The sequence below is a fragment of the Myotis lucifugus genome, unplaced genomic scaffold, assembly GCF_000147115.1.
Source record: "Myotis lucifugus unplaced genomic scaffold, Myoluc2.0 scaffold_6, whole genome shotgun sequence".
Taxonomy (NCBI): domain Eukaryota; kingdom Metazoa; phylum Chordata; class Mammalia; order Chiroptera; family Vespertilionidae; genus Myotis; species Myotis lucifugus.
Window position 1 is genome coordinate 2,967,276 of NW_005871054.1, and position 24,662 is coordinate 2,991,937.

Sequence of the window (24,662 nt, forward strand, 5' to 3'; positions counted from 1 at the left end):
ATTGAATTTATTGGGCTGACATTGGTTAAATAAAATTATATATGACTCAGGTTTACAATTCTATAATATATCATTTATTTATTGTATTGTTTGTTCACCACCCAAAGTCAAGTCTCCATCTGTAACCATTTATCCCCCCTTTAACCTCTTCTGTCTCCCCCCATAATAGTTTTTTTTGTTACACGTTTAAATTTTTTTCCTATAAGAATTTCAACTTACTATTTTTAAATTCTAGGTTTATGTGGCAGTTGTGTAGTTGTATTCCCAGTACGTTACCAGATCCTAAAGCTGTGTCTCTAATGACTGCAAAGGTAATATATAAGCCTTAGATAACTTTTTCAAAATGACTACTTTAAAATAATTATGTCTTTTTTGCTTAATTTCATCTTTCTTTACAGTTAAGCACTTCCTTTGTCCTAGAGACATTTATTCATTCAAAAGAAAAGGTATGTTTTATTTTGTGTATTTTTGTGATTTGATATCTTTTGGTTTTCATTATCTATCTTTAGCTGAGAATTCCTTATGCCTTCAGTGACTTCTTTCTTTCTTTTTGTTTTTTTAGCCCACAATGCTTCAATGGATTGAATTATTGACAAAACAGTTTAATAATAGTCAAGCAGCTTGTGAGGTGAGGTGAATAATTCAACCAGCAATGCATAGCTTAAGATTCATTTCTTAGTTTTCTTAACATAGATGCTACAGCAAAATTGTTTATCTATCAAATCATAGGGAGCCCAGTGTGAGTTTTTCATAAAATCATTTGATAGCTGAAAGAAAGTTATAATTTATTTATCAAATCTATTACACCCATTAAATAACTGATTCTTAAGTTACTTTAAAACTCTTTGGTTCCCCCCACATTAGAAGAAAAAGTATAGAAAATTCCAAAGACTACCAGATATTTCTTAACTACTTTTGAATGTTATCAGAAACTACTTAAAATGTATATCTCCCCTACCTCTCTGAGAAAAAAATACATATATCCCAGTGGATCAGTTTATATTCAATTTTTATCTCCTCCAATATTGCATTATAAGAGAAAGACATCCCTAAGGATAATTGCTCCCAGATAATGATCGCTAAACCATATTGCCATCTTAATATCTAAACAAGCACAAAAGTAGAAAGATGTACCTATCACCCAATTTCAACAAAAGATAACATTCTTTTTTTTGCCCTGACCGGTTTGGCTCAGTGGATAGAGCGTCGGCCTGCGGACTGAAGGGTCTCGGGTTCGATTCCGGCCAAGGGCATGTACCTTGGTTGCGGGCACATCCCCATTCGGGGGTATGCAGGAGGCAGCTGATCGATGTTCCTCTCTCATCGATGTTTCTAGCTCTCTATCCCTCTCCCTTCCTCTCTGTAAAAAATCAATAAAAAAATATATTTAAAAAAAAAAAGATAACATTCTTTTTTTTTATTTCTGTGTCTCCCCCCATGCTTTTTCTCAGCTGAAGTATTTTAAAGCAAGTCCAGATACCATATCATATATCAGTTAAGCTCAGTATGTATCTCCATTCACTGCTAGTAAAATTAGAAGCGAATCCTTAATATCCAGTACCCATTCCGTGTTCAGTTTTCTCTAATTGTCTTTTTTAAAAAATGTATTCTTTTCAGTTGGTTTGCTTACATTAGTGTTCAAACAAGGTCCACATTTTGCTTGTCTCTTCAATCTTCCATATATTAGCAGTTACTTATTTTTCTACTTATTTGCTACTTTGTCATTTGTTATGCAGGATTTTCCACATGTTGGCATTAACTAATTGCATCCTCCTGGTGTTATTTAACATTTTTCTCTATTCCCCTTCCACTTCATGATTTTTAAGCTGTTTCATAGATCCAGAGGAGGGTGGGTTGATTAGGTCATAATTTGTTTTTTTATTTTTTAATACATTTTTACTTTAGAATTTTAATTAAGGATTTGCCATTGGAACTCTGTCAAGGAATTAAACATGTTTTCTACAATTGTCATTAATTGTGTGTATGCATAAATAGTACAATTCAGTAGAAGAGTTAAATATGTAATTAAAAGATATCTCGAAATCAATGGGAAGTTGTTCTTAGCTTAAAGAAGCATGTTTTTTGTTATCAAGAGATTTGTTTTTAAACATAAAGAAAATGAATCGTGCTCAGATCATAACAAAAGAAACAAAAGATTCTACAGTATGACATTTATGAGGACTAAGAGGAAAACAGTATCCCATCCTATATAATAAAAGGGTAATATGCAAATCGACCAAATGGTGGAACAACTGGTCACTATGACATGCACTGACCACCAGGGGGCAGACATTCAACACAGGAGCTGGGCTCACGGCTGGCGAGGGCAGCGGCAGTGGAGGGAGCCGCTCACCCAAGGGAGTGGGCCTAAGCTGTCAATTGGACATCCCCGAGGGCTCCTGGGCTGCTAAAGGGTGCAGGCCAGGCTGAGGAGGACACCACACACACACACACACCACCACCACCACCACCAGTGCACAAATGTTGTGCACTGGGCCTCTAGTTCTATAATAAGGTGATCCTGATTATGACTTTAGGCATTTTAGGTTTTGGATTTTTTAGCAAATGAAGAATCTCTTTTGGTAAAAATTTAAAATAATTGAAATATTGACAAGTATTAAAATTCTTATATGATTTTTATCCCATTTAACGAGTTTTGGTTAAATGTTAAAATCCCACTATTTTCTTACAGTGGTTTTTGGACCGCATGGCTGATGATGACTGGTGGCCAATGCAGATATTAATTAAGTGCCCTAACCAAATTGTGAGACAGGTAAGAAAAAATGTATTTGAAAAAGAAACGGCTGTCAGGTTGATTCTAAATTTGCCCGAGACTATGTCTTAACCCATCACATATAATAAAACCCTAATAGACAAATCAACCGAATGGCGGAATGACTGGTCGCTATGATGTGCACTGACCACCAGGGGGCAGACACTCAAACAGGAGCTGCCCCCTAGTGGTCAGTGCACCCCCACAGCTGGAGTGCTGCTCAGCCAGAAGCCAGGCTCATGGCTGGCAAGCACAGCAGCCGTGGCGGGATCCTCTTCCGCCTCTGCTGCAGTGCTAAGGAGCAGCAAGCCAAGCAGTAAGGAGCAGCGAGCAGGTGGGCAGTAAGGAGGGAGGGGTCCTGGACTGCAAGAGGGCGCAGGCTGGGCTGAGGGGACCTCCCCCCCCCCCCCCCCCCAACTCCCAGTGCACGAATTTTGTGCACCGGGCCTCTAGTCTTTTATATAGTTGGGAAAGATCGACCTCTTACCATAAAAGTCATTTTACTGTTGTTTTCACCAGTCCTTTTTACACAAATATTTCAGTCAGGCAATTTAAATCATTCACTTGGCCTGGTAATAGGAAGATAGCTATAACCACCATTGTCTCAGATCCTATTCTAGCTGCTTTATGAGTTGTACTGGTTCTTTTTCACATCCTTAAGATATTCTAACCATGGGGACTGAAATGACCTTGAAAGTTAAATAAATAGTTTATAATTCATTTCTGTGACAAATCCTGAGCTATCACATGAATATTTGTTTTTCTAATTGGAAAATTGAGGCAAGGAAAATACAAATATTACTTTATATTCATTTATTATACAAAACCAAAAATGATCTGAAATATGCCACTTTTCAGTTATTATTGAGATGTAATTCTTATAAAACTTACCGAAACTTTTCAAAGTGTAAAATTTAGTGGTTTTTAGTATGTTTCTAAACTTGTGCAACTATCATTTATCTGATTTTATAACACCCCCAAAAGAAGCCTTATACCTATTAGCAGTCACTCCCCATTTTATCCTGTCTCTTCTCACCAGCCCCTGGCAACACTAATCTGCTTTCTCTTTCTATAGATTTATCTATTCTGACCATTTCTATAAATGAAATTATATAGCATGTGGTCTTTTGTGACTGGATTCTTTGATTTTATAATATTTACAAGATTTATCTATGCTGGATTATGGATCTGTACTTCATTTCTTTTCATTGCCAAATAATATTCCATTAAATGGATATTTCAGATTTTGTTTATTCATTCAGCAATTGATGAACATTTGGGCTGTTTCCACTTTTTGGCTATTTTGAATAATGCTGCTATGAACATTTGATTCTAAATTTGCCAACATATTTGTGTTGACATACGTGTGTTTTTTAACATAGATTGCAAATCTTTTTATTCAGAGTCAGTGAGAATATTTTTTCAAACAATGCTATTCTGATTTTTGCAATATCTACATTATTATTTTTTAAAATGCCCCATAACCCCACCACTTTTTTTTTTTTTGAAATAGATTCTTTTTTTTTTTTTAAATATATTTTATTGATTTTTTACAGAAAGGAAGGGAGAGAGATAGAGAGTTAGAAACATCGATCAGCTGCCTCCTGCACATCTCCTACTGGGGATGTGCCCGCAACCCAGGTACATGCCCTTGACCGGAATCGAACCTGAGACCTTTCAGTCCGCAGGCCGATGCTCTATCCACTGAGCCAAACCGGTTTCGGCCCCACCACTTTTTAAATATAATTCTTTGTTGTTGAAAATATTATATATGCCCCCTTTTTGCCCCCGTTGACCCCCTTCAGCCCACCCCTATCCCCTGCCCCAGGCCCTCACCGCCCCATTGTCTATGTCCATGGGCCATGCATATATACATACAAGGTCCTTCGTTGATTACCTCCCACCCACCCATCCTCCCCTGGCATATGTTTTCAATATTTTAAAAAATATATATTTTATTGATTTTTTTACAGCGAGGAAGGGAGAGGGATAGAGAGTTAGAAACATCGATGAGAGAGGAACATCAATCAGCTGCCTCCTGCACACCCTCCACTGGGGATATGCCCACAACCAAGGTACATGCCCTTGACCGGAATGGAACCCGAGACCCTTGAGTCCGCAGGCCGACGCTCTATCCACTGAGCCAAACCAGTCAGGGCTCAATATTTTTTAATATTTATCTAGGAGTAGAATTGCTGGGTCATATGGTCACTTTATCTTCAACAATTTTTGGAACTACCAAACTGTTTTTCATAGTTTCTACACCAGTTTATACTCCCAGCAGCAATCAATGAGGGTTCCAGTTTCACTACATGTTCTTCAACATTTTTTACTGTTTTTTATTTTAGCCATCCTAATGAGTATGAAGTAGTATCCCATTGTGATTTTGGTTTGTATTTCCCTATTAATTAATGATATTGAACATCTTTTCATGTGCTTATTGACCATTTGTATATCTTATTTAGAGACTCTCTCCAGTTAAGAGAGTTTTGTGAAGTTTTGTTTTTGGTAATCTCTATTACTGAAACTTACTTGTTTTTGTTTATCCCTTACTATAAAACTGAGTGTTGTTTTTTAAGCTAACTTTGCCTTATATCTTCAGTCTGCAGTTGAGACTCCAAGAAAGCTTTAGAATGTAAAAAGATTTAATATGCAGGCAAATACAAATGGATAGCAGAGAATTTGAATTATGTAAATTTTTCAGTATCTTTGTTACCTGATGTGAGTTGGCTTCCAGATTGTTTTAATCTTTTCATTTATAGATGTTTCAGCGTTTGTGCATCCATGTGATTCAGAGACTTAGACCTGTGCATGCTCATCTCTATTTACAGCCAGGAATGGAAGATGGGTAAGAACTATTTTTTGAACATTTTATTGTTAAGCTTTTTGATAATCTGCCTACAAAGTTTTTTTGTTGTTGTTAATCCCCACCTGAGGACATTTTTTTTTTCCATTGATTTTTAGTGAGAGTGGAAGAGAGAGAGAAACATTGATGTGAGAGAAACACATCCATTGGTTGCCTCCTGCAGGGCCCGGGCCAGAGAGAAGCCTGCAACTGAAGTATGTGCCCTTGACCAGGATTGAACCCGGGACCCTTTAGTCTGCAGGCCGATCAATGCTCTATCCACTGAGCCAAACCAACTAGGGCTTCCTACAGAGTATTTGTAAATATTCACATTGAAATATTTAGGTGGGGTTTTTTTTGTTGTTTTTAAAAAAAATCTGTAATTGTATAAATCAAGAAGGCAAAACTTGTTTTACTTTTTTTATTTTTAATTAAGTGCATCTTCAAAATACTCTACAAATAACTTTATGATTTCATCTTTTGCTTATATTGCTTTAGCCAGGCACAATAATTGGAACCCAGCTACTACATTGTTGTAATTGGTATTTTATTATTATAAAGATGAAAGAGTTAAATTCGGGTGTTGTTTTTTTAAGTCCTCACTTGAGGACATGCTCATTGGTTTTTGAAGAGAGGGAAAGGGAGAGAGAAACATTAATGTGAGAGAGACATCTGTCGGTTGCCTGCTGTATATGCCCCAACTGGGGATCAAACCCACAACCTAGGTATGTGCCCTGACGGGGAATCAAACCCATGACCTTTGGGTGTACTGGATGATGCTCCAACCAACTGAGTCACACTGGCCATGGCAAAATTCAGGTTTTTAAAAACAGTTCTCCTCCCAGAGTATCTATCTCCAGACTTCATACTTTCTCTAAGATATATTAAATTGTGCTTTCAGGTCAGATGATATGGATGCCTCAGTTGAAGATATTGGTGGTCGTTCATGTGTTACTCGATTTGTGAGAACTCTATTATTAATTATGGAACATGGTGTAAAACCTCATAGTAAACATCTTACAGAATATTTTGCCTTCCTTTACGAATTTGCTAAAATGGGTGAAGAAGAGGTGAGGCTATATCATGTTTATTTCTGGTATTATGTACCTATTTTCAGTATTTAAAATTTGTTTTTATATCATATTTTTAAACCAATATTTTTATTTTTAGAGCCAGTTTTTGCTTTCATTGCAAGCCATATCTACAATGGTACATTTTTACATGGGAACCAAAGGGCCTGAAAATGTAAGTACAATCCTGTCTCATATCAGGGATTTATAGGCCATGTTTACAAGTTTGCATCATGGAAAATCATGAAATATTAACTCTTTAAAGTCCCTTCGGGCTGTGATATTAGATAGTTTTAAGGGTCTAAGTTTGATTGATATTTTTAATGGATATAGCAAGAGAAGAAACAATTAAGCAATAAATTTGATTGGTAAAGCCATGGAACAAAGGAAATAATTTAGGCAAAAGGGCCACCACCCACTTTGGGGTTCTATCATTAGCTTATTGTTTCGATGAACATTTTTGTTGCCCATATTTTTTATCAGAGTCTCAAAAAATTTAAGTAGCTAGTCTGTTTATATATTAAGGCATTAATGTGGATTTTGTGTTGTCTATAATGACCACATTGGATTGAATGCTCTATTTGCACTGTTCTATTTAATCCCTTTGTAATCCTAAGAGGTAAGTAGTTTTGTTATCTCCATTTTACAGATGAGGAACTTGAGGCATAAAGACATTAACTTGTTTTAAATCACAGTGAGTTGGGCTTTGATCCTTGATCAGACTCCTTACCTATAAAGTATTAATCACATCTATATATATATAAAAGCCTAACCAACCGTTCGACCGGTAGCTATGACACGCACTGAGCATGGAGGGGGCGGTGGGGGGGGGGGAGCAGACGCTCAATGCACAGGCGTGGAAACATGGAACAGACTGATGAATCTCAGAGGGAGGGGGGAGGGAAGAGGGCGGGAAGAGATTAACCAAAGATCTTATATGCATACTAGAGGCCCAGTACAAAGATTTGTGCACTGGGCCTCTAGTGTATATATAAATGCTTCTCAGAATATGGACAGTTATTATATAATTCTAGCCTATATGGCTGCTTGTTTAGACTGCTTTTCTCTTGCTTTGTTAGATCATAAAACCTTTTCAGTCTCTTTCATTTCAAAGCCCAAGTGAATATCTCTTCAAAATACCTACTATTTAGATTATTTGACAACTGCAAATAAGAATGCCTTAATTTGTGTAACCGGCAGTTTTATTAAATAGTAAATACTCTTTTACCATACTCATAAATTTTGATCTGATTTATCTTCCAAAGGGCTTGCCAATAAGAAAAAAAAAATTATTAAAGGATTTATTCCTTTAGGTAAGGTAAATAGTCACAGTTTTGAGAATCAATCGTTGCTCTTTACAGTTCTGCCCATTAGGTCTAAAATTGTCCTGAATGTGGTTTAGACTTTTAAAGTTAGGGTTAGGCCTTTGAGTGTTGTTTTTTTCATGACACATACTCCTCCCACCATCTACTTTGGTTAGTTATATAAAACAATCAGGTTATATGCTCTCAAGATAATGTTAAAACTAATATATTAAAATTGGATTTTGTTCTGTTCTAGCCTCAAGTTGAAGTGTTGTCAGAGGAAGAAGGGGAAGAAGAGGAGGAGGAAGAAGATATCCTTTCTCTGGCAGAAGAAAAATACAGGCCAGCTGCCCTTGAAAAAATGATAGCTTTAGTTGCTCTTTTGGTTGAACAGTCTCGCTCAGAAAGGTGAAATGTTTCACATTCAAAATGCTTAAAGCATGTTTGATTTTATTTTTTCATGATCGTTTCACCACTGTTATGTTAATTCAGTAGCTTTTGTTTTTTAACTCCTTTTAAATAACACTACAGTTTACCAACTCTTGTAGCTTATTTCAATCTTTTGTAGCAACTCGTACGGTATTTATCTGAGTCATATTAGAAATATACATTGAAGAAATTATACAGTAAAATATGTAGCAAAATTATATGTGCATTCATCCTTTAACCTAGCAACCCCACGTTTAAGAATCTGTTCCCCAAAATAGAAAGATGTATAGGCAGTGCTATTTATTGCAGCAGTGTTTGTAATAACAAAAGACGAAATGTCCACCAAGAGGGGACTTGTTGAAAAACAGGGTATTCACTCAATAGTGTACTCTATAGTTGAAAAAAGGAAGCATGGAATATATCTGTACTACCTTGGAGAAATCTTTAGGATAAGTATTACTGAGTGAAAAAAGCAAGGTGAGAAAAGTATATATAGTATGCTACTTTTTAAGAAGGGCTATGAGAAAGAGAGAGAGTGTCTGTGTGTGTACGCGTGCACATGTATCCTCATAGATCTCCTATTTTCGAATTTGCCTTCTTGCTAAAAATTTTTTAATCCCCAAATCAGTACTCAAGGAGCTTTTGCAGTCATTTATGAACTGTAGAAAGTACATGTGTAAAGTGGCAAAAAAAAAAAAATTGAGTTGCCTGTTGTACTCCCAGTTTTCATATTGTAAACAATGTTCTTTTCTTGGCATATGTCACATTTTTCACGTTTCTGCTTTTTGTTGTGACTTGGCTGTTTAAAACGGTCCTGGAACATAATGTTAAGTGCTGCCTAGTGTTCCTAAGCTCAAGAAGATCAAGTTCATAATATGTCTTAGATAAGCTTCATTCAGGTATGAGCTAGGGTGTTGTTTGCTATTAGTTTAATGCTAATGAGTTAACAATATGTATTAAATAAGGTGTCTTTAAACAGAAACACGCTTGAAAAAAAAGGTAATATCTATCGGTTGATGAAAATATTGTGACCAGAGGCTCACAGGAACCTAACCCTGTATTTCCCCTTGAAGCAGTGATTGAGTATTCACTACTTGGTGTTTGCAGCACTTTATAGAACATGGTACTACAAATGAGAATTGACTGTATTTTTTTTTTTTTTAGTTGAAGGCTGACTCAAAAACAAAAAAAAAAGCATTTCCTATGGTTGGGGAGGGAAATACAGGCTGGAGGGGAAAGGAATGAAAGCTTGACTTCTTTGAATATACATTATTTTGTGTATTGTATTTGTTTTAACTTTGGAATCATGTGAATGTTTAAAAATCAAAAGCAGACTGAAATAAATGAACCTAGCTGTGTATTGAGCTGGTGGCATAGCCAATGAAGAGGAATTAAAGTAACTTTAGAGCACATTAATACCACTGTAAATTGCCAGCAAGGAGGTAACTGGAGGACAAAAAGAATTGTAAAATTATCCTAAACTGTTTTTGAAATTATTATTCTGAAACTTTTTATATTATAGAGTAAAGCAAGTAATTGTTAATGTCATTAGAAACCAAGATTCTTAGCAAAAGAAAAAAGAAATCTATAATAATAAAAGCATAATATGCTATTTAGACCAGACAGTCAAACGAACTTCTGGATGACCTTCCAGATGAAGTCAGGGTTGCGAGGGCCGAGCCCCTTGTACGAATTTTGTACATCGGGCCTCTAGTATGAATATAATAGGGTTTTTATATAACTTCTTTAAAACTAAATTTGGAAATATCAGTAGAATTCATGGTGTATTTTTGTCTTACGCAAACAAAACATGTATTATATACCTCCATTTTCTGAAAAGGCCTAGAAATCCTGTCCAGCTCAGAATCAATGAGTGCCGCTAGCATCTAGGTTGTAGTCACTAGATAACATTTCCCACTGAAAAAATTACGGTTCCTTGGAAATATGGCCAATTCCAGGTTTGGGGCAAGAAATGAATGGGAAGCTGGGAATGTTTTGTAACCTTGGAAAACAAAGAGTCTGTCAAAGCCTACTGAGGCCATGTTAAAAGGATTCAAGAGCCAACTTAAAGATGTTTATGCTGGTTATAGATTGGACAACCTAAGCATCAATAATAACTACAAGTGAGCTAAAACACATCACACATGTTTAAATTCATGAGTTCATAATGATACTTTAAAACAAAAATTATAAAAACTCATTGACAACCTTTGGAGTATATTAAGAAACCTAATCATACTTTTGGAAACTTATTAATAAAGGAATATTAAGCATTTATCTTTACCTGTAAGAATTATAGCTCGTGGCAACCAAATGGTAAGTGAGAGGAAGTTTGTCATCAAAGAGGTATTTGAGCTAATAAATAAGCAAGTAGTGCTGGAATTACAGTATCAACATTTTGCATCCCAAATGAAATATTAGGTCTAGGAAAGGATCATCGCTGACTAAAAACATTACCAAAAAGAAAGACAACTTTTAATTGTGTACCTCCTGATGAAATCCATAGTATCACTGAAGTATTCTTGGTTAAAAAGTCAAGAATTGATCAAGATTTGATTTGATCAAGTCTCTATCTACCTACCAGTTTACAGGAAATATGGGCACAGAGAATAACATGTATAAAATACCACCACAGGGTACAATCAGCAAGATGGAAATGTGGGAAATTCTATAGGACAAACCACCTGCTTTCTTTAGCAGATAAATTGCAAGATAAAAAACGAAATCAGAGGGGAGACCAGTAGTCTAAAAGAGATTTAAAAGATAATTTCATCCAATAGCAACAGAGGGTTTTATTTGGATCCTGATTTAAACAAATTAAGTGTAAGAGGTTTTTTTGTTAGAAACTTGAGGAAATTGTACACTGCGTATTGTACAATAGAAAGGAATTGTTGATGGATTTTGGGTGTAAATAATGTAAGTGTGGTTCTGTATTTTAAATTTATCTGTTAGCAATATGTATTGAGATTTATGGATTAAATTAAAATACTGGAATTGCTTCAAAATAGTCTATATTGAGTGAGTAGGAGGTACAAACGAAACCAGACTGGTCATGAATTGATAATTAGAAGCTGAATGATAGGATACTTACACTGTTCTTTTTATTTTTGTACTAAATTTTTTATAGTAAATTTCAAAAAATATGCACTATTTTTCAACTGGGAAATGAAACTTTCAAGTATTTCTTATAAGTTTGTTTTGTTTTAAAGGTTCTCATTTCAGGAAAAGCTCTCTAAGTGTCACAAAATATTAAATTAATTAAATGGAAATAAATTAGATTTGAGCTGTAGTATACCAATTTTGGATTCTTGAAAAATTGTCTAAAATATGTCTAGCAACCCTAGTTGGTTTGGCTCAGTGGATAGAGCGTCGGCCTTCGGACTGAAGGGTCCTGGGTTCGATTCCAGCCAAGGGCACATGCCCTGGTTGTGCTCAATACCCAGTGGGGGGCGTGTAGGAGGCAGCCAATCAATGAATCTCTCTCATCATTGATGTCTGTATCTCTCTCTCCCTCTCCCTTCCTCTCTGAAATCAATAAAAATATATGTAAATAAATAAATAATAACAAAATATGTCTAGCAAAAAAGTCTAGCTAGCAGATAGTTCAGGATCATTTTATGATGGTCAGTTGGTATGGTTATAATTGGATTGACAATTTTGATGTGTGTCATGATGCAGATAGCTATAAAGTAGTACAGAGGGAAGAAAAACTTATTTCTACTAATGTTTTCTTTTAGGCATTTGACATTATCACAGACTGACATGGCAGCATTAACAGGAGGAAAGGTATTACCTACTCTATGTTAGACCATTTGATAATCACAAAAATAATAATAACAGTTCCTAAATGAACACCTTTTGTTTTTAACAGGGATTTCCCTTCTTGTTTCAACATATTCGTGATGGCATCAATATAAGACAAACTTGTAATCTGATTTTCAGCCTGTGTCGATACAATAATCGACTTGCAGAACATGTAAGTGCTGAGAAAGCTTCAAGTTTTAACTTTAAAGTATTAAAGTTTTTTGATAATTTTTAAAAGAATATTCTGAAATTTTCCTTTTTCTGTTTTAGATTGTATCTATGCTTTTCACATCAATAGCAAAACTGACTCCTGAGGTATGTAGAAATTTATTAAATCATGTTTTTAAAACTACTACCAGTATTGACAGTGCTTTCAAATGAACCATTGTAATTGTCCTTGAAAAAAAATTACTCATTTCCCCATAATAAACCTATTTTTAAGTATATAACTTGAATAAATGGAGTTAGTTCTTTGTGTCTTATCACAAATGTAATTTTCTCAATTAAACATAAATTTTACATATAAGTTCAACATATCAGTGGCCTGCCTAAGCTTGAATGTTGTTTGGTTTTAAGCATATAATTGGGCCCAAGAGAAAAATATATACTAATCAGATGACTGGATAGGTGGGAAATATATAAAAAAAATGGAATACAGTATTGTACAAAACTACCTTTGTAAAATGGAAATGTCACAGCTACTTTGATAATACATGTCAAATATTAATACAGATTATATCAGGTCAAAATTTGCTGCAACAAACTTTTAATCTAAATTATTCTACAAACATGGTTGTCTCATTTAACAAGAGTTTTGATTTTTTTTCCCCCAAATTAACATCCAGTAAAAACATGTTTTCTGTTACATGTGGCTCCCATGCAACTGACTTTGTATTCCAGCTGATTTTTATGATAGTTCAAATTCATATGCAGGAGGTACTCTGCTCTGCAAATATAATGCAGCATATTTAAGTGTGATGTATACAAGAATTATACATGTTTATTTTTTGCTGATAGAGATGGTTTAAAATAGATATAAATACAGTCTTGTATGTCTCTTACAGGCAGCTAATCCTTTCTTTAAATTATTGACTATGCTAATGGAGTTTGCTGGTGGACCTCCAGGAATGCCTCCCTTTGCATCTTACATTCTGCAGAGGATATGGGAGGTAAATCTTATAGCAAATGTCTCAGTATTTATTTTTCTGAAGATTTTATTTGTTGAATACAGTCACTAGCATGTTAAGTACCAGTTTCTTCTTACTTAGAATTCCAAAATGGGTTTAGTAAGTCCTAGGTTGAGGAAAGAAGAGACACACTCTAGTCAGAAAGTCTGGGGGAAAAGAGTTTTGGGCAAGTCTCCCAGATGTTTAAAGAGAACAGCCTTCAGCCAATCCACGGTTCTCATTTCCCTACTCTCAAAAAAACAAGGTATGGCTCAGTTGGTTGGGCGTCATCCCGTGCACCAGAAGGTTACCAGTTTGATTCCGGGTTGCAGGCTCGATCCTGGTAGGGGGCATACAGGAGACAGCTGGTAAATGTTTAGTTCTCGCATCCATGTTTCTCTCCATCTCCCTTCCTCTCTGAAATCAATAAAAAAAAATTTTTTTTTTAAGTATTTTTAAATAAACAGCCATGAAAAATAAATAAATGAGGGTATGGCTGTGTTCCCATAAATACTTAGCAAACAGCCCTAGCTGGTTTGGCTCAGTGGATAGAGTGTCGGCCTGCGGACTGAAAGGTCCCGGGTTCGATTCCGGTCAAGGGCACATGCCCAGGTTGTGGGCTCGATCTCCAGTAGGGGGCGTGCAGGAGGCAGCCGATCAATGATTCTCTCTCATTGATGTTTTTATCTCTCTCTCCCTCTCCCTTCCTCTCTGAAATCAATAAAAAAAAAAAAATTAAAAAAAAAAAGAGTTCCCATTTAAAAAAAAGTTTTTAAAAAAAATACTTAGCAAATAGGCAAACTACAGAATTTGGCCCAGGAGTCATAGTTTTCCAACCCCTACTCTAGATCCCTAAAATTCTATTTCCCCTTGAAAAAAAAAAAACTCCTCAGAGGTGCAGTGAGCTGGTTTTCATTCTCACGTATAGAAACAGATTGGGCAAACAATAGGAAAAGTAAAGATGAGAAACTTTAAAGAATTAAAAGCACTTTTAAGTTAATTTGCAAACTAAAGACCTAAAAATAATTGGCTTTTCTTATTGGTCTCATCTTAGAATCCTTGGTTAATGTGTCATTGGTTTCTCTTATTGGTCTTATTTTAGAGTCCTTGGTTATTTTAATTTTATTTTGTAATCTAAAGACAAATGTTTCTGAACATTTTCTGTTGCTAAGAGTAAAGTAGCTTTAAAAATGGGAAAACGCATGGTTGAAACTTTTTTTAGGATCTAGTTTTCATAAAACTATTTTGGTTAAGTGTTTAATGGCATATACCAAAAGTAAGTTAAAAAGTTACTGCTCATTCAATTGGCTTTATATTCTGTTCTTGTCTGTTTTATTTCTAGGTAATTGAATATAATCCTTCTCAATGTCTGGATTGGTTGGCAGTGCAGACACCCCGAAATAAACTGGCACACAGCTGGGTCCTACAGAATATGGAAAACTGGGTCGAGAGGTTTCTTTTGGCTCACAATTACCCTAGAGTCAGGACTTGTAAGTCAAATATTCAGAATTTAACAAACCATTTGTTCAAGTTTTCTTTCTTTGTTTTGTTGTAAGGTGACTACAATATGCCCATTGTTGTATAATTCAAATGCTCTTAAAGGTATTATTTTTTTAAAAAGCCAAAGTTATATTAATATTTGGAAACCTGTACCAATGTTTTACAAATATCTATAGTGGTTTTGGTTTTTTAAGGATAGAAAAGTATGTCCTTTCTTAGGTGACATCACCATAAGCCATTTTTGTTTCCTTGCTTGATAGAGTGACAAAGCATGATTAGCATTAGTAAATAGAGTAAAGGGTCATAATTCTATCTTAAAAGCAATTTAAGAAGGCTAAAAATAGCCCTAGCCGGTTTGGCTCAGTGGATAGAGTGTTGGCCTATGAACTGAAGGGTCCCAGGTTCAATACCTCTGTTGCAGGCTCCTCCTCGGCCCGTGAAGGAGGCAACCAGTCAATGTATTTCTCTCACATCGATGTTTTTGTTTTTCCCTCTCTCTTCTACTCTCTCTAAAAATAAATTATAAATAATAAATAAAAATAAAAATGAAGCCTAAAAATAAAGTAGTAATAAAGACATAAAACAAACTGAGGCAAAATATTCACTGAAATTATGGGCATTAAATGATAAACATCTTTATTATACACATGCTGGAGGAGAATAAACAAAGATCTTGGAAGACAGAAGGACAAATACAAAATATAGATGTTTCACAGAATAGAAAATTGCTGGTAAACTTAGATTATGTTCTCATGATAGTGTTCAAAGAAATAAAAATCAAAGTAGTTAATATTTTAAAAATTTTCAATCATTAAAATCATTTGTTAGCTGTCTACTGAGAGGGCCTGGAATCAATGACACTCCAGTAGCAACAAGCACATCGAATACCCAGATCTCTTTTTCATTCTTCAATGAAAGGAATCACAGTTCCTTGGAGAAATGGCTGATTCTAGGACTGTGTCTGGGAACATACAAAATGAATCTGCAGCATCTTGTAGATCCAGAAAGTAAAGAAGTACTCAAAAGCCAAAGTGATGGGGATATATCAAAGGGACATAGAACCAACCGGAAAGAGCTCCCAATGACCAAAGCTGGAACAATTTGAGTAAAAAAAGTAAATAATACATAGCGCTAGATTGTGACCCAAAGTATAAAATAAATAATCATGAGTCCATACTGATAAAAATAAATGACTAATTGAATGAATAAATGGATAAATGGAGAAGAGACAGATCTCCCAACCAGAATTTCAGATAATTTATGTCCCCAAGGAGGTGGAGTATATCTCCCCACCCCTTTTGTGAGCTTAGTGCCTTGTTTTCAAAAAGTAGAGTTTGGGGGATGGAGGAAATAATGAAGTAAAGAAACTTGACAAATATTAACTGAGCCAGGTGATTAAGGTTAACATCATCACTGAAGAGTTACATTTATATTATAGCATGTACCCTTGATATAATGTAATGCAACAGTTACTGTACCTGTGTGTGTGGCACAGTGTGGTCTTCTTCCCAAAAACCAATAACCTGAGTCTAAATATGATAAACATCAGATAAACCCAATTTCAGGGTTATTCTACAAAAATATCTGACCTCACACAGCCAGCATGGCTCAATGGTTGAACGTTGACCCATGAACCAGGAGGTCACTGGCTTGATCCCCAGTAGGGGTCATGCAGGAGACAGCCAATCAGTGATTCTCATCATTGATGTTTCTATCCCTCTCTCCCTCTTCCTCCTCTCTCTGAAATCAATAAAAATGTTTTTTAACCAGGTAACTGCCACACATCCAAAATGGAAACATCCCCACATGCCACGATATTTTGAATTTAATTTTAAAAAGTCAATTTGTAATGAATATTATAAAAATAAATATATTACTCACAATTCGGGTGTTCTTGAATATTTTCAGCTGAAAATTCTCACGAAAAATGATTTTAAAGTTGGTCAGGGCTGCCACTTAGGGAAAACATTTTTTTTTAGATGCACATGGTGTGTGGGGAAGGTCCGCCACTTGCGTCTACAGACGCTTATGGTGTACAATAGGTTAAAAAAAAACACCTGACCTCAAAACTAGCAAGGTCACCAAATGCACGGGAAGTCAGAGAAACTGTCACAGCCAAAAGTTGCTTAAGAAGACATGATAATTAAATGTACTGTATCCTAGAACCAGAAAAAAAGAACATTAGGGCAAAACTATTGAAATCTAAAGTGTGACAGTTATGTGCCAGTGTTGGTTCCTTTAGTCACGACAAGTGTTCCTTAGTAATAATAGCTATTAACAATAGAGGAAATGGGGAGGCAGTGTATGGAGATTGTCTGTTCTACCTATTCTAAAATAAAATATTTGGAAAAAACACCTTTCATCATGGGTAGACATGGATTGGCATTGGTTCTCTGCTTATAAGCTTGCTTTTCTTGCCAATTTAGGTAACCCCACAGTAATGGGATATTTGTAAGAGCTGACACATATGCCGGTTGGCATTCGTGTCCCTCCACTGCCCAAAAAAGATTTTTAGCTAGCCATTACACCTAATATTCACGACAGTGCTTAGGAAACGGCATTCTCATGCATGGCAGTTTCATTCTAAGTTAATATTGCCCTTATGAAAGGCAACTTAACAGTATGTGATGAGATCCTTAAAATCTTTTTCCTTTTTAACTCAGTAATATCATTTCAGGATTCCAGTATAAGTAAGTCATCTAATATATGGATATCCAACCACATTATTTATAGTTGTGAAAAATTTAAAGCTGGATGTTCAGTTAGGAAATAAATTGTTATAATGCATCATTTTTTTTTAAGTATTGTGGTGGAGATTGTAGTAATATCAAAAAGTATTTTTTATATAACTTGAAAAAAGGGCCCAAGTATTTGAATAGAATGAATATAACTTAGAATAAGAATTAGAGTAACATGTATAAACGAAAGATTATAGAGAACTACTTTTAAATCTTACAGAATAACTTTAAGGAATGACTGAGAATGTTTAGTCTAAGGAAGAAAAATTGAGACACGATAGGTGCCTTAAAGTAGTTGAAGAGTTGCCATATAGAAATGGAAGTAGATTTGCTCTAAGTTTAACTGACTTAAGGTGTGTGTTTTTTTAATCATGACTTTTCTTAGTTGCAGTTTTATACAAAAATTTATCAGAATGATACTTATATGCCAACTTTTTATATTTGAAGCACATATCAAATTGAGCCATACTGATAATAGACTACTGATAATATCGGTGAAAAAATACATAGAAATGGAGTATTGTGCAGAAGTAAATTTTAATTTATAATCTATAAACTAGATTACAGTTAATTTTAGATATACTGACTTTTTTTGCTTTGACAGTACAATGGAAATTATCAAATTATTGGTAAAATAGTGGGAGACAGAATTTAATAGGTGTATTAAAAGTAGAGTTAAACTAAGTCATTAGAAGCCTTGAGGAGGCTCTGTAGTGAATGTTAGGAGCTCATGAGACTGACCTGGATTTGAATTCCAGTTGTGCCACCTATCTGTGTTATAAGGGGTAGTCTTACTATTTTAAGTCTCAGTGAAAGTAGGGATAACAAAAGTAGTGCCTGCTATATAAACTTATGATGTTAAATAGTAAACATTCAATAAATGTTAGCAATTCTTGTTATTGTTTTACCATTATCATAATCATCGTTTCCCAAGGCTGATTATGGGCTTCACCTCTTTATCTGTGTGGCCTTGGTCTTTGCTTTTCCAAGATTCAGAGTTTCCAATGCAATATGTCTTTCATATGTACCTACCTCCAAGGTGGTTGTGAGGATTAAATAGATAATATTTATAAAGTACGTAGCTCATTTCCTTGCTCATAGTAACTGCTTTTACATATGGACTCAACTAATGAGTCATTAACCTCTCAGAATTATAGCATAGACTTAAGATTTTTCAGGTATGTTGAAGGAGAGATTCTTTGTGTGCAAGATTAGCCTAGAAGACTTTTAAATAAGATTTTTAAAGTTAATGTTCTAAAATTGGCATATATATGATCTTACGTATTACAAAGGACTTTTAAATCTCATTCTGTCTTTATAATGTAAGTAAATTTTACCTTTACCTATAAATTATTACAAAAGAATTTACTATTACTTTGTAAAGAATGAAACTAAGACCCTAAAACAAATGATTTGACCATGTTTATCAGCCTTATATAGGTCTTCTGGTTCCAAATATTGTGTTCTTTCTATTAAACCATATTATTTCCTGAGAAGAAATGAAATGATAAAATAACTGGGAAAACTCTACATCTTGGGAAAGCTAAACGAAAGAGGTTTAAAGCTATTTTTGCTAATGTGATTATTGTCTCTACTTAAAAAAGAACAGTGACAGAATGGAAGATGTCAGTCTACGTCATTCCTTGGGATCTTTTTCTGTGACTAATGATAGAGCAGAAAGATATTAAAAGAGATGTTCATGTCCCTTAAATTGTATTCACTTTAATTTTTAAAGGGAAGAGTGGCTTTGTGTTTAATGACTACTCTTCAGTTTATTTTTTATATCTTGTAAGGACCTATCTGACAGGTGTTTTTTTTTTACATTTATAGCTGCAGCTTATCTTCTGGTGTCCCTTATACCAAGCAATTCATTCCGCCAGATGTTCCGGTCAACAAGGTCTTTGCACATCCCAACCCGTGACCTTCCACTCAGTCCAGACACAACAGTAGTCCTACATCAGGTCTACAACGTGCTCCTTGGTTTGCTGTCAAGAGCCAAACTTTATGTTGATGCTGCTGTTCATGGCACTACAAAGCTAGTGCCCTATTTTAGCTTTATGACTTACTGTTTAATTTCCAAAACTGAGAAGCTGATGTTTTCCACATACTTCATGGATTTGTGGAACCTTTTCCAGCCTAAACTTTCTGAGCCAGCAATAGCTACAAATCACAATAAACAGGCTTTGCTTTCATTTTGGTACAATGTGTGTGCTGACTGTCCAGAGAATATCCGCCTTATTGTTCAGAACCCAGTGGTAACCAAGAACATTGCCTTCAATTACATCCTTGCTGACCATGATGATCAGGATGTGGTGCTTTTTAACCGTGGGATGCTGCCTGCCTACTATGGCATTCTGAGGCTCTGCTGTGAGCAGTCTCCTACATTTACACGACAACTGGCTTCTCACCAGAACATCCAGTGGGCCTTTAAGAATCTCACACCCCATGCCAGCCAATACCCTGGAGTGAGTAAAATTGATAACTCATATCTGTATCCTCAAATTGATTGGAAATACCTGTTTTTCCCCTTTTGGGACATGGTGAGAAAATATGGGAGTGTGGTCTAACTTTATTCTTTCTTAAAGACTTAACATATATTTGTTTTCTTGAAAACATAAAATGCTGTATGGTTATAAAATTTATAAGTGTATGGATAGTTTTTCTTGGGTTGATAATGAAATTTTCTCTAATGGAATTTATGGTTTTGTAAATATATCTTTCATATGTACCTAATGAAAAAAAGTTAGCTTTATGGTACAGTTTTAATGAAGTGAATATTTTTATTTTGATATTTATTATCAAGGTATATGCTAAGCTAAGTTGTGAGCTAAATAATATTTTTATCTTTGCTGTAGTATTCACTAATATTTTTTTCTCAAACTACATTGAAGTGAATGAAATGGTTAAATGTTCTATCAGAATACAAATATATTCAATGTAAATAGGATTTTTTTTTCTCTGCAGACTATTTGTAGGTTTGATATTACATCTACACCCCCCCCCCCCCATCCCCATATAAGGCTGTCATTCCTGGATATTTCTTTTCATTGTCATCTCTTATTCTCTGTTGTCAATTGAAATTATACCAAGAGGGTATAAGTCTGGGAAGGCGTTTGGAAGGGGAGTGCAGAAACCTTTTTTAAGGCTATTGTGAACTCAGAGGCCACAAATTGCTAATATGAGAAGTTGTTTGCTAAATAGGAAATGGTGGGAGTGGAGAGTAGACATTTTTCAAGACATTCAACATTTAAGAGTTAATCAAAAAATACAATGAAGGGTATTTTAAGGATTGGTATCCTTGAGTTATGTACTATACTTCTTTTTTCCTGTTGAAAAAAAGGACCTTAACAGTTCTTTAGACATAATGTAGTGAATTGTTTATAATTTCTCACCTTGAAAGAACCTAATTTCCAGTGAAGAAAGTTAGAATGCCTATAATAAAGTGATTGTATTCAGTACAAAAAAAGAAAAACACATTCAAAACCAAGGCAATAAGAATACATAAGGAAAAGAATGAGAGAGTCTGCCTGACTTAGGAGTTAGGATAAGATTTATTAAGAGTGAATCCATTTTTTTCTATCACATTCATATAAATAATACTTGATTTCATTACTTAACATGTCCATAGTTAAATATACCTCTGAAGAGTGCTGCATGAGAATATCCCCTAATGTTTTTTTTGCCCTTGACATCAGTGAAATGTAACAGTTTTTATTGTAGAACTTATCTATTAGAGACTTTAATGAAAATGGTGCTTAAATCAATTTTTGCCAGGTAACTTGACCTGAGCATCCATCAGTCAAGAAAGATCATTCCAAATGTTGGCACCAAAGGGTTTTCTCAGAAACAGTCTTAATTGAGGGATGTAAAATTCTTGTGACAAAGTGATAATATCTCACTTACTAAAGAAAAGGTGGTAAAGGTTTGTTGTAGCATGTCTCTGAATGCACATTTGAAGTTACAAAACCTGGTCTTGAAACAGTATTAAGACTAAAAATGAACTATCTTAACTTGCAGTTTTTAATCTTCCTAAAATTATATTTTGAGATTTGCACTAAATAAATTATATATGAAATTTTAAAAATAGAATTCATTGCTAATTTTATAACCATTCTTGAATGGTACTGTAACTGAACTCATTTGTGTAATTGTAAGAGCTGGCTAATGAGTATAACATCTAGAATGAGAAGCACACATTCTAAAACGTTGTAGGGTTAAAAGATCACCGTGATGTTTATTTGCTCTTTTTAGGCAGTGGAAGAACTATTTAACCTGATGCAGCTGTTTATAGCTCAGAGGCCAGATATGAGAGATGAAGAATTAGAAGATATTAAACAGTTTAAGAAAACAACCATAAGTTGTTACTTGCGTTGCTTAGATGGCCGCTCCTGCTGGACTACTTTAATAAGGTATAAAGATGGTTTGTGGGGGGTTTTTTGTTTTTGTTTTTCCAACTGAGATGGTGGGGACCATACTTCTGACAATTTAAGTTATAACTAAATGTTTACCAACTCTGTAAGGTTATTGGGGGAAGCATTTATGTGTTTAGTCACCATGAAGAATTTATATTTTGAAAGCTGATGAGCTACTTTTGAGCAGGTTTTGTTTTTGTTTGGTTTTAGATTGTCTGTGTTTTGTCAAAATGATAGAATCTTAAGGTCGAAAGGAACCTTAATAGACAGTGTTCTACTTAAAGCTTGACACACTTCCCTTCTCTCTGGCAGTCATCCAAATTATGCTTGAACAGTTCTGTTCTAGAGGCCTCCAGAAATAGCTTTTCTCATCTTTGAATGAGTCTCACTGTTAATATGTTTTTCATTTGTTTAGCCCTATCTTTTTTAACTAGGAATTAGGAAAATAACAAATCATGATCTTTATAATTAATCAGAGCAAATTAAAATCCAGGTTAATTTCTTAAAAATGCATCTATATCCTATATAATAAAAGAAACATGCAAATTAGCTGTCCCTCCACTATGCTGAAGCCTCGCCCACCATCCAATCCAAGTGACTATGCAAATTATCTGACAAAGATGGTGGTTAATTTGCATATGCAGGTATCAAGAGCCCCAGGAGGTGACAGCAGCCGTGGCTGTGGGCTCCTAGGACTTTCGCCGGCCCCGGGAGGTGAGGCCATAGCGATGCCCGCAGGCTCCTGGGACTTTCACTGGTCAGGGAGGTGCGGCCACCCGTGCCTAGCCACGCCCGAGGACTCCCAGGACCTTGCCGGCAGCAGAGAGCAGGAGGTTTGGAGGACTTGGCAGAGCAGGAGACTGCTGGACATAGAGCAGAGCGAGAGGGTGACTTGGAGGGCGCTGCTCCCTCTGTCACCCCAGCTTCCTCATCACAGCTGTGGAAACTGACAGCAGGGAGGAGGAAGTCCCACCCCCACAGAATCAGCCATTGGTCAGACAGCTCTCAGCGGCCTGATAGCCAGGACTCTCATTCACCTGCATCTCAGACCTTGACCATAGAGAGGTGGGACTATGTCTAAAGAACAGCGGTTGATACAACGTAGCTCTGCAGCCGAAAGATGCTGGCGTTATCGACAGAAAGTGTCCGCAGAGCAGCGTGCATCTGATCTTGAAAGAAGGCAACTCCTGCAGCAGGATGTATCTGAACACCAGCTACTGGAAAAACATTGCTCTGATGCTGAAAAACACCAGTGTTATCGACAGAAAATGTCTACAGACCAATGTGCCTTTGAAGTTGAAAGAAGGCGGTGGCGACAACAGAATATGTTGAGGGAACAGTCATCAACAAGTACTACCAATACCGGTAGGAACTGCCTTCTCAGCGAAAATGGAGTACATGAGGATGTAATCCTCAAACATAGTTGTGGTGGAATGACTGTTCAATGTGAATTTTGCCTATCACTCAATTTCTCGGATGAAAAACCATCCGATGGGAAATTTATTCAATGTTGTAGCAAAGAGAAAGTCTGTCCAAATGATATACATTTTCCAGATTACCCGGCATATTTAAAAAGATTAATGACAAACTATTCTGACAGTAAAAATTTCATGGAAAATATTCGTTCCATAAATAGTTCTTTTGCTTTTGCTTCCATGGGTGCAAATATTGCATCGCCATCAGGATATGGGCCATACTATTTTAGAATACACGGACAAGTTTATCACTGTACTGGAACTTTACATCCTTCGGATGGTGTTTGTCGGAAGTTTGCTCAACTCTATATTTTGGATACAGCCAAAGATACAAGTAAAAGATTAGCAATGCCAGAAAACCAGGGCTGCTCAGAAAGACTCATGATCAACATCAACAACCTCATGCATGAAATAAATGAATTAACAAAATCGTACAAGATGCTACATGAGGTAGAAAAGGAAGCCCAATCTGAAGCAGCAACAAAAGGTATTGCTCCCACAGAGGTAACAATGGCGATTAAATACGATTGCAACAGTGACCCAGGTAGATATAATTCTCCCCGTGTAACTGAGGTTGCTGTCATATTCAGAATGAAGATGGAGAACCTCCTTTTGAAAGGGACTTGCTCATTAATTGTAAACTAGATCCCAATAATCCAAATGCCACTAAAATGAAACAAATCAATATCCTGTTTCCTACATTAGATGCAATGACATATCTTATTCTTTTTCCACATGGTGAACAAGGCTGGGGAACAGATATTGCATTAAGACTCAGAGACAACAGTGTAATCGACTATAATACTAGACAAAATGTAAGGACACGAGTCACACAAATGCAATATTATGGATTTCATCTCTCTGTGCGGGACACGTTCAATCCTATTTAAATGCAGGAAAATTAACTCAACAGTTTATCATGGATTCGTATTAAAAAATGGAGGCCAATCAGATAAATTTCATCAAAGCAAACCAATCTAAGTTGAGAGTTGAAAAATATAATGGTTTGATGGATTATCTCAAATCTAGATCTGAAAAGGACAATGTGCCGATTGGTAAAATGATAATACTTCCATCATGTTCTGAGGGTAGTCCCAGAAATATGCAGCAGCGATATCAGGATGCTATGGCAATTGTAACGAGGTA

At 35.6% G+C, this 24,662-nt stretch overlaps 1 protein-coding gene across 2 annotated transcripts in view; it reads left to right on the top strand.

The window, feature by feature from the left end:
* The window catches only part of USP34 (ubiquitin specific peptidase 34), a 210,883-nt gene that overhangs the window by 164,592 nt on the left and 21,629 nt on the right, over positions 1 to 24,662 (top strand). For both annotated transcript variants that reach the window (XM_014446966.1, XM_023746521.1), the window contains 15 exons: positions 236 to 311; positions 399 to 446; positions 563 to 628; positions 2,693 to 2,773; positions 5,536 to 5,621; positions 6,520 to 6,688; positions 6,789 to 6,863; positions 8,249 to 8,400; positions 12,159 to 12,207; positions 12,293 to 12,397; positions 12,496 to 12,540; positions 13,290 to 13,394; positions 14,734 to 14,881; positions 19,460 to 20,094; positions 21,881 to 22,038. In XM_014446966.1, the coding sequence (XP_014302452.1) occupies positions 236 to 311; positions 399 to 446; positions 563 to 628; positions 2,693 to 2,773; positions 5,536 to 5,621; positions 6,520 to 6,688; positions 6,789 to 6,863; positions 8,249 to 8,400; positions 12,159 to 12,207; positions 12,293 to 12,397; positions 12,496 to 12,540; positions 13,290 to 13,394; positions 14,734 to 14,881; positions 19,460 to 20,094; positions 21,881 to 22,038 (1,998 nt within the window). The remainder of the gene's footprint in view (positions 1 to 235; positions 312 to 398; positions 447 to 562; positions 629 to 2,692; positions 2,774 to 5,535; positions 5,622 to 6,519; positions 6,689 to 6,788; positions 6,864 to 8,248; positions 8,401 to 12,158; positions 12,208 to 12,292; positions 12,398 to 12,495; positions 12,541 to 13,289; positions 13,395 to 14,733; positions 14,882 to 19,459; positions 20,095 to 21,880; positions 22,039 to 24,662) is intronic.